The sequence below is a fragment of the Muntiacus reevesi genome, chromosome 21, assembly GCF_963930625.1.
Source record: "Muntiacus reevesi chromosome 21, mMunRee1.1, whole genome shotgun sequence".
In the NCBI taxonomy this organism is placed as follows: Eukaryota; Metazoa; Chordata; class Mammalia; order Artiodactyla; family Cervidae; genus Muntiacus; species Muntiacus reevesi.
The window spans coordinates 3,143,172-3,162,316 of NC_089269.1; the positions used below are offsets into that span (position 1 = coordinate 3,143,172).

The 19,145-nt window shown below is 39.7% G+C and overlaps 1 protein-coding gene across 1 annotated transcript in view; it reads right to left on the minus strand.

Moving 5' to 3' along the window:
- TRAT1 (T cell receptor associated transmembrane adaptor 1) overlaps window positions 1-17,429 on the minus strand; it is a 40,710-nt gene extending 23,281 nt beyond the window's left edge. Inside the window, exons 1-2 of the mRNA XM_065913805.1 lie at window positions 17,308-17,429; window positions 898-1,008 (exon numbers count right to left, since the gene is read on the minus strand). Of these exons, the coding sequence (XP_065769877.1) occupies window positions 898-1,008; window positions 17,308-17,314 (118 nt within the window). The 5' untranslated portion in view covers window positions 17,315-17,429. The remainder of the gene's footprint in view (window positions 1-897; window positions 1,009-17,307) is intronic.
- Between the last annotated feature and the right edge of the window lie 1,716 nt (window positions 17,430-19,145).

A 19,145-nucleotide genomic window follows, 5' to 3' on the forward strand; every position in this document is an offset into this window, starting at 1 on the left:
GACTCTCTGCGACCCCATAGACGGCAGCCCACCAGGCTGCTCCGTCCCTGGGGTTCTCCAGGCAAGAACACTGGAGTGGGTTGCCATTTCCTTCTCCAGTGCATGAAAGTGAAAAGTGAAAGTGAAGTCACTCAGTCATGTCTGATTCCCAGCGACCCCATGGACTGCAGCCTACCAGGCTCCTCCATCCATGGGATTTTCCAGACAAGAGAACTGGAGTGGGGTGCCATCGCCTTCTCTGCAATTTTCTTAGCTTTGCTTTATTTATTTTCATCTGTTTAAAGAAACTGTATTTCCATTTTCTGTTTATCACTTAAATGTCCCACTTCCAAGAGTGTTCTGGTTCTAGAATATTAAGAGCACTGAGAAATAGTTGAACTTTCCTTCCTCCATCCACCCATCCTTGTATTCAACACACACACCCACATTGAGTGCCTACTCTGCAAATACCGTGCCCCTTACTGGGCATCACCTTAGTCCAATCATGGCACAAGAGGGTGAAAGCCACAGGGGTAAAACCTCTGCCCAGTTTATTGAAAAGAGACGCTGCCGGTGGCTGACCCTGGGAGTGTTTGATAACAAGCCTGTGGTTCAACCTATCGCTTTTCCATTCCCTTCTGATCTTCCAGGCAAGCCTGCTGCACTTTAGAGATCCTGAATAATACTGAGGAGCTTGAGTAGACTTGAGTGGAACCTTAAAGAGCTAAAATTGGGACTCTGTTTACATTTCTAACAAGAATACATGCTTAAGCAAACCCTCAGGGTGAAAAAACGTAACAAATAGATTCTCTATAGATAAAAACATGAATAACATTCCATAAAGTTATCTTACTCCACAGCGTTTCCAGTGACTCCATCTCCAAACAGGTATCATATGACTATTTCTCAGTGTCTTACCTTGTCGCTGCTTTTCCACGTAGTGGAAAATGTTGAAGATCAGCGATATAGTCAGAGCTAAGCCCAAGAAGGCTAGAATTGCCCAGACAGAAAAGTGGCATTCAGAGTTTCCTGCAAACAAAAGCAAACAGATGCTTAGTAATGCTTGCTTACTCATTTTTTCGGAACTGGGTATTCCCAAAATCAAAACCACTGTATTTATTCAGAACGAAGGACAAATCTGTCAAGAAATAAGCTGGCATTTGTTAGTCTAGCTACTAAAGATTCAGTTCTAAATCAAGAACTTCAAGTTATGCAGAATCATAATTGGCTGCACTTATCCCCTTTTTTTAATCCTCTGTGTAGTCGTACATGCTTTCGTTACTGTGGAGGATCACTTATTACCTTCTACTAATCCCAGTACTACAGGACGCTGTGTGTTGGGATAAAAACAATAACACTGGAATCAGAGTAACCACTTTTGTCACAACTAGCCGTGAGGAGTTTTCTCATCCTATTTGGAGCCCCAAGAAGAGATAATGATGAGTCGATTACGGTCCTCCCTCCCCTCTGTGAAGGCCTTTCTTTCTTCCTGAGCTAGCAAGGGCGTTTTGTGAGATACTTACCATCAGCTGCCCTGGGTTATTTATGCCAATCTTGACACACAGATGAGCGACCACTAAGATAATTAGCCTAATTACAAGTATACTATAAAATGTAAATGGGATATATTTACATACATGTATAAAATTCAACTAATTATCTTAGTAGTCCTATACCCATGTGAATGCTGGCCCCAGAAAAATAGCATGTGATTTGTGTATTCGCTCAGTATCAATTAGACATTTCTTTGTGCCAGGAACTATGCCCTATATTATGGAATCAAAGATAGAGAAAACAGAATCTTTGTCCTCAAGGAACTCTGTTTAGTTGGGGGCATGATTGTGTAAACACAGAATTAGGAATGCAGTGTGAAAAAGCAATTGCAATAGAGGTTATGTTCCTTCATAGTCCCCACTCTCTTTCTCTCTGTGACTCCCTGGAACATTTTAAGCCCTTTCAGAGAAATCCAAATACCACGATGTTAAACACAATAAACAGTAGAGGCAAAAGCTTAATAGGAGGAAAACGAGTTCTACGCCCTTAACCTACCTTTAAACCATCAAATAAAGACTCCCAAGTACAGATGCCCTTTGTGTTCCTCTATTTCACTTGTTTTTTGTATCTCAGATTTGACTCTTGAATTGTTTAATTTCCTTCAAATTATTGACCTTGCAATGGTTGTTGAACCGCTTCTGTGTATTTGAGTTGCTTTATTTATTTATCAGAATCATTTATTTTTAAATGAGCATAGTTAGGCATGCTGCTGCTGCTGCTGCTAAGTCGCTTCAGTCATGTTCGACTCTGCAAACCCCATAGACGTCAGCCCCCCAGGCTCCTCCATCCAAGGGATGCTCCAGGCAAGAATGCTGGAGTGGGCTGCCATTTCCTTCTCCAAAGGTTAGGCATAGAGGTGATTAAATATATAAAATATATATTTTTGATATACATGTACATATACATATAATTTGCATGTCACTTATTCAATTATACATTGCTTTTGTTTAACTAGCCTGCGGGTGTTTTAGCACACCAGAAACTCTATCTACTAATGTCTCTTCTCCCTTTAATTTTGTATTATGTAATTAGATGCTCAAAATATTACAAGTCTGACAAAAGAGGGCCACTTCTGTCTTCTGTTCTGCTGTGCCAGACATATAGTACATATAGGATTTATAAAATCTTTTCAAGAATTGATAAATGGGAAAAGTTAACTGATAATGGTAGTGAAATGTGTGGTTTCATTTTCCTTTATGGGAATCTTTATATTTCATAAAGTATCAGAAAACTGAAAAGACAGTCTTCTGCAATAGTTTAACAGACTTAAACTTCTGCAAATTAATTTGGTTAAAAGCACTGAGATTCGGAGGGGCCTAATTTGTTCATCATGCACATAATCCCACAAATATTTATAGAATTCTATAACATAGTAAATTATCTTAAGTATATTAGAAATTCTAGTTATTTCATGATACTGCATATATTTTTAGAAGTATTTGATTTTTATGTCTAATGGTTTAAAAAAAACAGGCACTTAATGAGTACAAATTTTTAAAAGTCTGACTATCAAAATACAGAATAATATTCAAGGCCCTCTATTTAAAGATAATGGAGAAGGAAATGGCAACCCACTCCAATATTCTTGCCTGGGAAATCTCACCGACAGGGAAGCCTGGCAGGCTACAGTCCAGGAGATCACAAAGAGTTGGACACGACTAAGCAAATGAACAGCTTTAAAACATAAATAGTGAGCTTCCAAGGTGGTGTTAGTTATAAAGAACCTGCCTGCCAATGAAGGAGATAAGAGATGTGGGTTCGATCCCTGGTCAGGGAGATCCCCTGGAGTAGTAAATGGCAACCCACTCCAGTATTCTTGCCTGGAAAATTCCATGGATTGAGGAGCCTGGTGGGCGACTGTCCATGGGGTCGCAAAGAGTCAGACATGACTGAGCAGACATGCATGCGGGACACTTATACTTAGTAGCCTTTTATTTATACTTAGTAGCCTTTTATTTATACTTAGTAGCCTTTTTAAAAAATCCTACCAGTGTGTTTCGCAGATTTTTACCATGTTAGTATGTTACTTTTAGTGGTTACATAGAATTTCAGTAGTGTTGCAGTAATGTAAATTACATACCCAATTCTCTAAGACAGATGTTCTGATTTTTTAAAAACATTTTTCTTTTATAAACAATGATGCAAGAAAGTCTATTGGATGGACATTTTCCACGTATGCGGGCTTATCTGCAGAAAGGTTCCTGGCAGTAAAATTGCTGGGTTAAAGCAAATTTTTAAGGCAAACTTTCAGAGCTTGATTGTTCCCCACTCCTTTTGACAACGACCCCTTTTAGGTGGTTGGTTTAACTGTAATGAACAATGAAACCAGCAAGCTCTCTCATGCCAGACGCCTCTCGGTTTCTTTCCTCGCTGTCCCAACGTGTGTGTGTATGTGCGGGGCTGTGTCCCAACTCCTTGGATCCCCATAGCCCACCAGGCTCCTCTGTCCAGGGACTTCCCAGGCAAGAGTCCTGGAGTGGCTGCCATCGTCCCGACCCGGGGTTGAAACCATGTCTCCTGCATTGGCAGCTGGATTCGTCACCGCTGCACCACCTAGGAAGCCCGGGCTTTAATTGCCACAGTCACAATACGGGGTTATTAACTTCTGATTTCTGTTATTAAAATGATGATTTTTATTATTAAAGATTTTTCTTCCTTTCTTTTCCTTGTATATGTCCCTTTAGGACCACAGTCTAGATACAGTCTAGATTCTTCCACATTTTAAAGCAATTTGAGCACACACAGTCTTTTCTATTGCGGTATGTCACAACTACCATTTTAGGTTGTTCACTCAACCAAATGTGGACTCTCATCATCACCCTCTACACTCACTGTGTCTGGTGACACTTAAATAAATGAACTTTAATTGCTACAAAAAAGCCAGGCTTATACAATCATCCATGTTCAAAGTTAAAAACAATTAGTAAACTCAGATAAGCTAAAAAAGATAAGAATCAACTATAATCCTACTATCAAGAGACAGTCACTGTGAACATTTTGGCTAATGCACTTTCAAACTTATTTTCTGTATAGAAGCTGTTTTGGTCATGAGGCATATGATTTAATTATAGTGACTATACTGTTATCTGCTTCCCCCTGATAATTATACAGCATGCTTCTTTTCCTAGAAGCTAAATATCCCTTCATTTCTTTTAGCTGCCCTATATTCCATGTATGGATTTCCCATAATTTAACCAATCCCCTATTTTTAGACATTTAAATTGCTTCTAATTTTTAGTTATGTAAGAAATTTTGTGATGATTATATTTAACCAAAACTATACACCCAATCTTAATTTATTTCAAGGTAAAAATTCCTGAAACTGAATTACTGGATCAAAGAATTTTGCCATCTTGATGGCCAGTGTTTGAACACAGAGTACTAAGCAGACCCTTCTCAGGTCAGTTCGGCCTCTGTTCCTATTAGTTCAATTGGCCCTGACTTTGTGGCTCTTGGTGTTAATCCTTGCTCCATCAATCACCGCTCTTAACCCAACTACTATCTTTACGCACACTGTTCCCATTCGCTCCCCTTTTCCAGAGTTTCTGGAGAAAGTTGTCGTTTTATTTTTTCTCTGGAGCCTGTGACTTAGGTCCTTCAGGAGAAGGTGGCTGCTCCCACCTCTGCCCTAAATATAAAGGACATCACACTTTTCTTTGCATGTTGTGTGCTCAGGTGTGTCCAGCTCTTTGTGATTCCATGGACTGTAGCATGCCAGGCTCCTCCATCAATGGAATTTTCCAGGCAAGAATACTGACGTGGGTTGTCATTTCTACCTAAGGGGAACTTCCTGACCCAGGGATTGAAAGTGCGTCTCTTGCATTGCAGGCGGATTCTTTACCACCGGGCCGCCTGGGGATCCCTTTTCTTTCTTTGCCACGAGTTTTGTCATTGTTGTTATTCAGTCACTAATTCATGTCTGACTCTTTGCAACGCCTTGGACTGCAGCCTGATGGACCTCCCAGCCCATCACTGTCTCCTGGAGTTTGCCCAAGTTCATGTCCATTGAGTTGGTGATGCTATCCAACCATCTCATTATTTGTCACCCTCTTCTTTTGCCTTCAATCTTCCCCAGCATCAGGGTCTTCGCCAATGAGCTGACTTCTTCCCATTAGGTGGCCAAAGTATTGGAACTTCAGCTTCAGCATCAGTCCTTCCAATGAACATTCAGGGATGATTTCCTTTAGGATGGACTGCTTTGATCTCCTTGCTGTGCAAGGGACTCTCAAGAGTCTTCTCCCAATGCCGCAATTTGAGGGCATCAGTTCTTCAGTGCTCAGCCTTCTTTATGGTCCAACTCTCACGTCCATACACGACTACTGGAAAGACTATAGCTTTGACTATACAGACTTCTTTTGGCAAAGTTATTTCTACAGAATATTACTTTAAATTTTCTGTCTGTCTTTCAGGACTTGTCTACTACACACGCCCAATAATAGACCATGCTCCAGTCATTCTGAAGCACTTGCAATTTTCAATAGAGACCGTACTTTATGTCTGGACATTTGCCCCTTTTCCTGAAACACCTTTCTCCTTGGCCATCTGACAAATCCCTAGTCACCCTTCAAAAGTGCCTTCTCTCTGGAGCACTCACGCAGTACTGCCTGTCCCGCACCACGTGACAACTCATCTATCCCTCTACATTGCAACAAACATCAGAGTCATCATTTATGTATGAAAACTCCTCCCTGCTAGACTGAACTTCCCAAAGGAGAGAAAGAGTGTCTTATTGATCTTTTATCTTCACACTTCAATTTCCTCAATGCACCTACTGTTAATAGGACTCGTTGAGAAAAGACATATAGAGAGATTTGTGTAATGATGCTTCTCACTAATAAAACGCTCAATAAATGGTAGCTATTGCTATTGTTGTTATCTTCTTGCTTTGGTCACCTGATGTGAAGAGCTGACTCCTTTAAAAAGACCCTGATGCTGGGAAAGATTGAAGGCAAAAGGAGAAGGGGGCGACAGAGGATGAGATGTTGGATGGTATCACCAACTCACAGGACATGACCTTGGGCAAACTCCGGGAGACAGTAGGGGAGAGGGGGGCCTGGTGTGCTGCAGTCCACAGGGTCACAAAGAGTTGGACACGACTTAGCGACTGAACACACACAATAGTAAGACTCCTACTATTATTTCTATTTCCGATTCAGCACAAAGTAGGTGATCCCTAATTATGTGTCAACTGACTAAATGAAGAGTAAAGTGAAGAGGGCAACTTCATAACCAGGGCCAGCAGAAGGGTTCTGCTCAAGTATGAAATCCAGACACATCCACAGTCCAGGAAAAGACAGATTGAAGATTCTCTTACATCTGTCTCTAGTACTATTGAGAAGAAGACCTATTTCCCAGCAGCTAGGAAACAGACCACTGAGAAAGAGTGACTCATTGTCGCTCTGGTGACGCCATTCATCAATTTACCATCCTAATTCTCTTTGCCCTGAGCCTGCATTTGCCAAAAAATCTACCTAGAAGTTGTATCCTAGGAAACTTGATACAAGGAAGCTGGTTCTAACAGCTGGTTATCTGATTAGATTTATGGGTGGTCACAACTATAAAGGTAATATTTTATTTTCTTGTTTAAAAAAGTCAGTCTTTGAGGAGTTTGAGTAGTATCCATTAAAATCCCCTGAAAAAAGGAATTTAGAAAATACCATTAGCTGAGGTAAGCTGTGAACTCTGTTGCAACCCAGGATACATATGCTTGCATAAAACTGGGTTGCTTGCATAAAACACGAGAGTCAGGGTGAGTAGAAACAATCGTCACAGACCACATAATCATTTTGAGAAGCATGAAATGGGGATGTGCTTTCATTCTCTTCTCTTCAGCCTTTACCTTAAAAACCTCATATGTTTACTGTTATGTATTAAATGTACACTTTCCTACTATGAGAACAGAAAAATGGATTTCTTCCTATAAGCTGACAACAAGGTTCTATCTACATAAACCAAGAGTTGCCTCATGAAATAGTTGTTTTGTCTATTCTTTATTGGAGAATAATGGAAGACTAGCTCCTGCATTTAAAACTAAAATAAGTTTTTGGCAGATGTTCTTTATGGTTTATTTTTATTTTTGGCCCAGAAAATAATATAGTGTAGTATAGTATAACTTATCTAAGAATATAGAATATTAACCAAAAAGCTGCACTGCTTAAAATTAAGAATTTAATAACTGTTTTAATAATTTACCTTTGGCCAAAATTAGGGGTGACTTGTAGCCTTGCTTGGGCTTCCCCAGTGGCCCTGTGGTAAAGAATCAGCCTGCATGCAGAGGTCTCAAAAGCTTCGGGTTCAATCCCTGAGTCAGGAAGATCCCCTGGAAGACAGCATGGCATCCCACTCCAGTATTCTGACCTGGAAAATCCTCTGGACAGAGGAGTCTGGCAGCTACAGTCCACAGGGTCAGAAAGAGTCAGACAGGACTGACGTGACTTAGCACAGTACAGCCTTGCTTTAGAAATGGTCCATCTAGAATTCAGTTCAGTTCAGTCCCTCAGTCATGTCCAACTCTTTGCAATCCTGTGGACTGCAGCACGCCAGGCTTCCCTGTCCATCACCAACTCCCGGAGCATACTCAAACTAATGTCCATCGAGTCAGTGATGCCATCCAACCATCTCATCCACTGTCTCCCTTTCTCCTCCTGCTTTCAACCTTTCCCAGCATCAGGGTCTTTTCCGAGGAGTTTCAGCTTTAGCATCAGTCCTTCCAATGAATATTCAAGACTGATTTCCTTTAGGATGGACTGGCTGGATCTCCAACACCACAGTATAAAAGCATCAATTCTCCAACACTCAGCTTTCTTTATAGTCCAACTCTTACACCTATACATGACTGCTGGAAAAACCATAGCTTTGACTAGACAGGCCTTTGTTGGCAAAGTAATGTCTCTGCTTTTTAAAATACTGTCTAGCTTGGTCATAGCTTTTCTTCCAAGGACCAAGTGTCTTTTAATTTCATGGCTGCAGTCACCATCTGCAGTGATTTTGGAGCCCAAGAAAATAAAGTCTGTCACTCTTTCCACTGTTTTCCCATCTATGTGCCATGAAGTTATGGGACTGGATGCCATGATCTTAGTTTTCTAAATGTTGAGTTTTAAGCTAACTCACTCTCCTCTTTCACTTTCATGAATAGGCTCTTTAGTTCTTCATTCTCTGCCATAAGGGTGGTGTCATCCGCGTATTTGAGGTTATTGATATTTCTCTCGATAATCTTGACTCCAGCTTGTGCTTCATCCAGTACGGCATTTCTCATGATGCACTCTGCATATAAGTTAAATAAGCAGGGTGACAATATACAGTCTTGACATACTCCTTTTCCTATTTGGAATCAGTCTGTTGTTCCATGTCCAGTTCTAACTGTTGCTTCTTGACCTGAAAACAGATTTCTCAGGAGATAGGTCAGGTGGTCTGGTATTCCCATCTCTTCCAGAATTTTCCACAGCTTGTTCTGATTCACACAGTCAAAGGCTTTGGCATAGTCAATAAAGCAGAAGTAGATGTTTTTCTGGAACTCTCCTGCTTTTTCAATGATCCAGCCGATGTTGGCAATTTGATCTCTGGTTCCTCTGCCTTTTCTAAATCCAGCTTGAACATCTGGAAGTTCACAGTTCACATACCATTGAAGCCTGGCTTGGAGAATTTTGAGTATTACCATGCTAGCATGTGAGTTTGGTGCAATTATGCGATAGCTTGAACATTCTTTGGCATTGCCTTTCTTTGGGATTGGAATGAAACCTGACCTTTTCCAGTCCTGTGGTCATTGGTAGGTCTTCCAAATTTGCTGGCATATTGAGTGCAGCACTTTCATAGCATCGTCTTTTAGGATTTGAAATAGCTCAGCTGGGATTCCATCACCTCCACTAGCTTTGTTCGTAGTGATGCTTCCTAAGGCTCACTTGACTTCACATTCCAGGTGGCCCTAGGTGAGTATTCACACCACCGTGGTTTTCTGGGTCATGAAGATCTTTTTTGTATAGTACTTCTGTGTATTCTTGCTACCTCTTCTTAATATCTTCTGCTTCTGTTAGGTCCATACCATTTCTGCCCTTTATTTTGCCCATCTTTGTATGAAATGTTCCCTTGGTATCTCTAATTTTCTTGAAGAGATCTCTAGTCTTTCCCATTCTATTATTTTCCTCTATATCTTTGCATTGATCACACTGACCATCTAGAATTACTGCATCTAATCATCATGTCATATATTTTAGGGATTTGATCATTCATTTATACACATGGTTAAAAGGTGCAAAACAGATTTTGGAAGATTTTTTGACTCTCCCTGCAGATTTTCCCTAGGTCAACCTCTGAATGGAGGCTTTGATTATTTCTACACCAGGACATGTCCTAGTTAAGTTCCCAAGATTTCTTAAGAGAATATAGAACTTACTTCCATCTCAGCTGATGACCTGTGTAAAATAGCAACAGAGCTAAACTTCAGCTTGTAGTCATAAAATAAAAATTAACTCTTTATTGCTCTTTTTATTCTCTTCCATTTTCTACATCTTCTGCCTTTGTTATCAGGACAAAATAAAACTTATTTTAAGAAAAAGAACCAATTGTATGAAACTTGCTGCTGAATTTATTAATGATAGAGATGCTATAGGCTAGAAGATATTGTTTAATACATCACTGGTATCAAAAATGTAATGAAATACAAAGCTTCTGAATGAAATCTTCCTGCTGGTAGCTCAGATCACGTTACAAACGGTATAAGAAGCTGAGGATCTCCTCGAGAAAGGATAAATGTTTACTCTAATAATCCATGTGAATGTTGTACTGGTCAGTATTGTCAGTGGTCACCTCTCTGACCTTGTGCATCATTTGAGACGCAATAGGATTATAAGCTGCTCACTTTTGTGAATTAATTGTACCCCTTGTTCCTCTTCTCTTTGCGCTGATTTCTTTGGTTCTCGTCTGTGTATGTACTATGTACTATTCTATGTACTATTCTATGTACTATTTATAGGTACGGTTCTATGTACTAGTACTTCTCTGTCTGGGGGAAGGGTAAGAGAGCAAATAAATGCACAGAAAATATAATAAGTCTACAGTTTATCACCCTTGGGAGAACGAATAAAATCATCCTTTGGAGAACTAACAAAATCAGTCTCCTTTGCACTTACCTTTTTTCCCTTTCCATTTCCCACAGAATCTAGTATTTAGTATACACTCAATAAACTGTTGTGCTTTGTATAAATAAAACACAGCAGAGTAGGAAAAGGTGCACTTCAAAGCAGCAAGCAGAAAATCCTAATTTCATTTTAAAATTACACTGATTCTAGCTGTAAATTCTTATCATTCACAAAAATATATTTCACTGATGAACTTTCCTTAGTCCATTAATTGTTACAAGAAGATAATTTTGCTCTGAGCAGCAAAGAAATAACCAAAGCAATATCACAAGATTACATTTATACTAACGGCTTTAGGAAAACCCTAATAATTTTCATGAAATACATCAACTCCAAGGAAAGAACTTGGACCACACTGTACATCCCTTTAGGGCTGGGTTTTGTCATTGACTAGAACAGTAAATTTGCTTTGATCAGTTGCAGACATTTTAAAACAGGCTAAATTCTAATATGTCAGGGTTTGTTTCACATGGTCTCTAGTTTTCCCCTGATTTTAGGAGTCTATGAATCCTGTGTAACCCTTCTATTCCCCAAGATATTTTTCTTTTGTAATGTGATACGGGTTAAAATTAGGAAGGTTTTTACTTGGAAGCTTTGTATTGCATGACACTCTTGATATCTTTCAAAAATTTTGATTGCCAACAATAAATGCCCTATTTTGAAAAGCAAAACAAAAACCACAGAGATGAGAAGATATTGAATAGCTAAATGGTGGAGATTTTCAACCTGAATGGTAGTTTTGTGTAAATGTTCACATATACAGACTCACACACATACTTCATACCTCCTCTTACTGAGTTACCTTCCGTATGCTGTATTCCCGTGTGGGTATCTATTCAATACTAACAGTGCCTCTTATACCAGCGGATGTGCAAAGTACCTAAAATTTCTTGCCTGACAAATGCAATCTTTAGTACCATTATTCATTAGTTGTAATTACTTGCATATAGCTTTTAAATAGTACTCTTACACAATTTTAAGTTAGCTATCTATACTGTTAAAAAACTAAAATTTTGGTACGTTATCAGTGAGGCGATGCCAGGTAGGAAAACCATGACTGAAGTTTCTAACTAGCTTTCAACTACCAGGGGCTAATGTGTGTGTGTGAGTCGCTCACTGATGTCGGACTCTCTGTGATCCCATGGACGATAGCCCACCAGCCTCCTCCATTCATGGACTTCTCCAGGCAAGAATACTGGAGTGGGTTGTGATTTCCTTCTCCAGGGGATCTTCCTGACCCAGGGATCAAACCCGGGTACCCACATTGCAGGCAGGTTCTTTACCAGCTGAGCCAGCAGGAAAACCCACCAGGGGCTAATAATAGTAGTTTAAATATAAGTTGGATTAAAACTCAACATTCAAAAAACTAAGATCATGGCATCTGGTCCTTTCATTTCATGGCAAATAGATGGGGAAACAATGGAAACAGTGAGAGTCTTTATTTTCTTGGGCTCCAAAATCACCGCAGATGGTGATGGCAGCCATGAAATTAAAAGATGCTTGCTGCTTGGAAGAAAAGCTATGACCAACCTAGTCAGCATATTAAAAAGCAGAGACATTACTTTGCCAACAAAAGTCTGTCTAGTCAAAGCTATGGTTTTTCCAGTAGACATGTATAGATGTGACAGTTGGACTATAAACAAAATTGAGCGCTGAAGAATTGATGCTTTTGAACCGTGGTGTTGGAGAAGTCTCTTGAGAGTCTCTTGGACTCCAAGGAGATCCAACCAGTCCATCCATAAATAAATATTCATTGGAAGTACTGATGCTGAAGCTGTAACTCCAATACTTTGTCCACCTGATGCAAAGAGCTGACTCCTCGGAAAAGACTCTGATGCTGGGAAAGACTGAAGGCAGGAGGAGAAGAGGACGATAGAGGATAAGATGGTTGGATGGCATCACCGACTCAATGGACGTGAGTTTGAGCATGCTCCAGGAGTTGGTGATGGACAGGGAGGCCTAGCATGCTGCAGTCCATGGGGTCGCAGAGGTGTACATGACTGAGCGACTGAACTGAACTGATAGTTCAACATAAAAGTACTGATATTACAGTCCCCATGGACTCTCCTCATGAAATGAACATTTCTTATTGTGGTGATCATTTGGTTGCAAACTAGGCACATTATTGATGACTGTTTGTTGCACACTGCCACTGTCTGCACAGCCTCTGCCACTGCTGTCCTTATGCATTATCCCACCAATAAAAGGCACTAGAGCCACGGACTGGATCACTGGAAGAGATTCTCAAATCTAGTCCCAGGCTTTCAAGTAAAAAACTTTTTAATGCAAAAACTGAAAACTGCCAAACTTAAATGTGTCTGTTAAGAATAGGTTATTTGAAAAGTGAATGATACATGTTAGGAAGGGGCCATGAGGGGAAGAGGAACATTAGCAATATGAAGCTTTGGAGCGTCTGTTTTGGAACAGTGTATAGGTGAAAAAGGCAGAAGGTGTGACTTTCTGCAGATCACTGACCCTCGCCATAAAGTGAAAATGAAAATCGCTCAGTTGTGTCCGACTCTTTGTGATCCCATGGACTGTATAGTGTATAGACTGTCTAGTCCAGAATACTGGAGTGGGTAGCTATTCCCTTCTCCAGGGAATCTTCCCGACCCAGGGATCAAACCCAGGTCTCCTGCATTGCAGGTGGATTTTTTACCAGCTGCGCCACAAGGGAAGCCTGACCGGCATACTAAGCCAACTATAAATCTGGTGTTCAGAGACCATCTGTGTGACATAAAGGTCCCCTCTTTCTAGTACCCCATGATTCCTCTTCACCAATGCCTACTGATAACCGGAGGAAAGTGTACATAGCAGAGAGAGGTGGAGGCTAGATTTTAAGGCTAGATGTTATGATTCCTCTAGTATTAGACTTGTCATTTCTTTCATAATTAAGCTCAGAATTGGTAAACTTGGGAAGACCTATTGGGATTTTGAAGTCTGCCGAAATCCCTGCTGTAGATGAATCTGTATTTTTCTGTACTTTTCGCTGCTCCATTTTGTATATGTACTTACTGTTTCCTGTGGGAGAACCACCTTGGCAAGAGCCTCTGAAGATGGCATAGGTGTGTGCAACTTCATCCAACAAAATACTGTAACCATACATTTCTTTAATGTTTTAAGAAGGCTTGTTAATTGTTTCTTTCCTGTTTAAGTCAGGAATGCTGAGAAAATTAAATGACAAAAAAAGGTCTGGAAAAGAGTTCAATATTTATTTATTATTAACCAGCAATTTGTAGGTATTTATTTCTTAGAGTTGTGAGCTTTACGTGACAATCATTGCTGGGTTAACTGTTCTTAAGATCACTGTCGATTATTACCTAATTAAATGATTGTGTTGGACCTACTTTTAAAGAACATCTGCATTGAAAAGATTCATAAATGAGTCCTATCTGGTCTCTGAAAGACAAGCTTTCACTGCTCTCCAAAGATGACTGAGGCTCCAGGGAAAAGAAACTGAGTCAAGACAATGAAAATCTTTTTTTTTCCCCTCAAAAAACAGTGATGTGTAACTAGAGTGAATCTTTGTTTAAATTAAATTAATAGCAGCCCAATGAATTCGTTCTTGCCATTTGGTTCGGCTGATGCTGACTACGTGGACACAGAAGCTCGGGAGCATCTTGGATGCTGGCACGCTTACTGATGCAGGCAGGACAAGCCACGTGTTCAGTGCTGTGCTTGGCCGCCCAGACGTGTCCGACTCTCTGTGACCTCAGGGGCCGCGGCCCGCCGGGCTGCTCTGTCCCTGGGGGTTCTCCAGGCAAGGATACTGCAGAGGTTACCGTGACCTCCTCCAGGGGATCTTCTAGACCCAGCAATGAACTGGAGTCTCCTGCATTTCAGGCAGATTCTTTACCAATAAGCCATTTAGGTAGGAGAGAAGGAAAACTTTGGATTTTACTTTTCATACATTCTTTTTACTCAACTAGGAATCTTCTCACTTTTCCATTGTGTTCATGTTTATTTTCTCCTTTACTTCACCTATCTAATTTAAAAAAATACTATACTCTGAGTCTCTTTTCACATTAAGCATGTTTCATTTTGTTTCTTGGCTTTTAAGATCTATGAGGCTTTAATGGCAAATGCTGTACATATTTTATCTCCTGTGGAATTTTAGGTCTTAATTGTCAATGGAGGAGTTCCTGCATTACACTGGAAAAATCTAAATATAAGCTATGAAATCCTAAGGAGAAAGTTTTATCCTCTCCTCCAAATTTAAAATTAATTAATGGGAAATAGTTGAATGTCATATTCACTACCCTCAGCCTTCCCACACTTGCCAAGTTCCCCATGACTGTCAGCTCACTGTAGTTATTCATAGTATTGCTCTGTTCATTTCTGCAGGGAACTAGCAAAATGGGCACAATTGTTTTTGTTCTTTGCTAATATATGTACATGTACCTGGGAAAGGTAAAGAGAACTGTGAAAATCATACATCAGTGTACGTTCCCTGTGGAATAATCCAATCACTCAATCTTAAAATCCATCAAGCAAAACACTGGGAAGCAAATTCACAGATATTATAGTATCTATTATCTTCCACAGATGGCTCATACATATGGATATTAAAAATACTATTAGCACAATTAAAAGCAAAAGATGTAATCACGTAATTCACAAATGATAGAATTATAAGCAGTTTAAAAACCCACACAAAAACGTTCATTTTCATTATAATCAGAGTAATACATATTAAACAATGGCTTAGCATGTTGTGCTTATCAAATTAGTAAAGATTTATAAAAATGAGGCCAGCTTGTTAAGGAGAAACACTTCTAGGGTGAGAGTGAATTGACAACAACCTTGGAAAAGCAATTTGACAAGAATGATACTGAAAATGTTCATAACTTCTTATTCAGTAATTCTGTGTCTAGGAATATTTCCTGAGAAAATATCCTTAGTATAGAAAAAGCTACAGAGTTGTTCATCCCTCTGTCATTTAAAATATAAAAAGACTGGATGCAACATAAATGTCTAACAATAAACAAATGGCTAAGTAAACTATAACTCAATTGATGTCACAGTGCATCCTTATAAAACAACTAAGCAGAAGTTACTGTGAAGATGGAGATGGTGATAATGTTAGTGAAAAACACTGAACATATGATTTTATAAATATTATTATTTTAGTTGTGAAAAGCAAACCAAGTAGAATACATAGAAGCAAAAGTTGGAAGGAAATACAAGATAATATTTTCTAGAGTGATGGAAACTAAATTTTTTCATTTGTATTCCACACTTCTCCCACTTTATATATTATACATATTTCTCTTCTAATGGGGCTTCCCCCGATAGCTCAGTTGGTAAAGAATTTGCCTGCAACACAGGAGACCCCGGTTCGATTCCAGGGTCAGGAAGATAGGCTGGAGAAGGGATAAGGCTACCCACTCCAGTATTCTGGGGCTTCTCTTGTACTCAGCTGGTAAAGAATCTGCCTGCAACGCGGGGGACCTGGGTTCAATCCCTGGGTTGGGAAGATCCCCTGGAGCAGGGAAAGTCTATACATTCTAGTATTCTGGCCTGGAGAATGCCATAGAATCCCAAAGAGTTGGACAGAACTGAGTGACTTTCACTTTTCTCTTATAACATTTCTTTAAAGAAATTAAAAGTACATTAAAGAATAAAGGAGGAATGATAGTCAACATGGAGCAGAAATTAAGCTAATCAATGTGCGTTCAACCCTCATAGTCCATTCCAAAGGTGATGGTATTTTCACTGGCCTTTGCAAATTGTCATCTCTCTGAGTATTGATGTTTGAATTGATTTCTGGGAAGCTAATATAATGCCTAAAGTGTAAGGAATTAGAACGTTGTTCCTTCTAACCTGCTTTATTTTTTCACTTTATTCTATGTTGCAGTGCAGGTGATTAACAATGTTATTAATAGTTTCAGGTGTCCGGCAAGGCGGTTCAGGTACGTGTATGCATGTCTCTGTCCTTTTTCAAATTCCTTCCTCGATTAGGCTGTTATGTAACACCGAGCAGAGTCCCCTGTGCCGTACAGAGGGGCCTTGTTGGTTATTCATTTTAAATATAGCAGTGCACACATGTCAACCCCAGGATGCTTTTCTTGCTTTATAGTTAAACTGTAAAAAGGAATATGCAAGCTCAAGGAAGGATCCTCTAAAAAGAACAAGTACTTTGAATGGGACGAGTATCAAGGAACAGGGGCTTCCCCAGTGGCTCAGCAATCAAGAATCTGCCCGCAACGCAGGAGACCAGGTTCTGTCCCCGAGTCAGGAAGATCTCCTGGAGAAGGCACTGGCTACCCACCCTTGCCTGGAGTATTCTTGTCTGGAGAATCCCACGGACAAAGGAGTCTGGCTACAGTCTATAGGATCACAAAGAGTTGGACACGACTGACGCAACTTGGCATGCATCAAGGAACACATACCAATAGCTACAATTAGCTTTAATTATAAAATACGGTCCAACTTTTTAAGACAAAGTAGGCAATTTACGCTCATTGATATACTTCAAATACATTCTAATTATTATAAAGTTCATCTCACACTTTTCAAATAATTGTGTAAACTTAATTACTTTCCAAACCTTTATTAAGTATCTTTTTGCTAGAGGCTTAGACATTATTATGTAAATTCTTAGGCACATGAATTGAGCAAAATTTAAAATGCCACTTACCTGTCATGCTTTTTTTCTTTGAGAAATCCTTATGTAGCCATAGGCAAATGTATGAATTAAAAATACTCCCGCAAGCTTTTTTTTCTAAGTAATGTTGCTCTGTTAAGTGAGAAGTGTCAGTAAACTTTATCTGTACCTCCGGTTTTTCTCTCTTCTTAAAATCTTCTGCGTGTACTTTGTTCAGTTACAAACAGGAAATGTGGTGATGGAGGCTTCTAGAGTTTTGATCTGAAACCAGCAGGCTGTTAAATTTTTTGTGAAACGTGAGAAGTAAATCCCACAAGCCTCTGTACCCTGGTATTTGAACTTTTATTAGTACCTAACTAACATTAAAACAAATAATAAAATCAACGTGTAAATAGACTAGGCAGAATGAGATGGTTGGATGGCATCACTGACTCAACGGACGTGAGTTTGAGCAAACTCCAAGAGATAGTGAAGGACAGGGAATCCTGGCGTGCTGCCGTCCGTGGGGTCGCAAAGAGTCGGATACAACTTAGCGACTGAACGACAGCAAGGACTTCCCATCTCTTAGGAGAAAATCTAGGGATCTCCTCAAGTGAGGTCATGTGAAGACAAAATAAAATACACTAACTGAGGAGGAAACGGTAAGAAGCCCCCAGGCATGCTCAGCTGTTGATTGCGTTGTATCTGAGGGGTGTCAGAGGAAAGAAAATTAACACTCTTGGAACACTTACTGATCAGGTACCTTCTGTACCAACCCCACTGGGAGATTGGGTGCCTGCCTTCCTTCCTGCCAACCTTGCCGCTGCAACGCGAGTCTCTCTGTCCAATCTAGGGCCAGGGGGTGACAAGCTCCAGCTCTCTCCCATCCTGGAGTCTCAGCATCAGAAGTCCTTCAATGTCAGTGTGCATAAGTGTGTTATGCAGCGTTAGTTTAACATGCATATTCCTTAGCCCTGCTGAATCAGAATATTTGGAGTGCAAATCTGCATTTTCAGAGTTACCCTTGCTTATTTTAATGTAAGTGTTCTGAATAATTCTCTGAGAAATCCATATATGTGTGTGTGTGTATATATATATATATGTGTGTGTATATATATATATGGTTGTGTGTGTCAATAATAGCATTTTATTTCTAATGTTAGATAAAAAATTATCTTGGTCATATCTGTGTATACAGTTTATAAGTATTTCTGTGTATATATACCTGCTGCATATTTGCTTATGTACTTGCCACTTTTCTTTAATTTTAAAGGAATGACAAACCTGAATCCAGTTTATTACAAAAAGAGATGCTCCTAAAGCTTTAAGAACTCAAACTTAATATAAAATTAAAAATGAGACGCTTGATGCCCAAACTCAGAGTGAAGGTACTAGGTGGCTTGCTTTAGCTTCCCTAAGACTCCCGAGGGCAGGGGGAGCACTGGTCTTGTCTGTCCTTAACACTCCAGCGTCTAGAATAATGACTAGCACGTTGCAGTCTCAATAAATACTCTCACAATGGTTGAATAAATAAGAGAAGGTTCGTTTTCTGCTTTCTCCCTGCTCCATCACACAAAAGAACTTCCCAGTAAATAAAATACAGTGCTTCTCTACTCCTTGGACAGAGTTAACTAAGTACTAACAAATTTTTCTACCTTGATCACTTTCCTCCAAAACACTGAATTGGCCAAAAAGTTCTTGTGAATCTTTGAATCAGAATCGATAAAACTGAAAGAAGTCATGGGGAATCCCTAGCTTAATCTTCTAAAAAATTTTTTCAAAATACATTTCATAGAACACATTTTGCTCTAGGTTTTCAAGAAATCCTTGGAAAAAAATAGTCCTTTAACAAATATATTTGGAAAAATTATATATTTTCACCTCTGTGGATG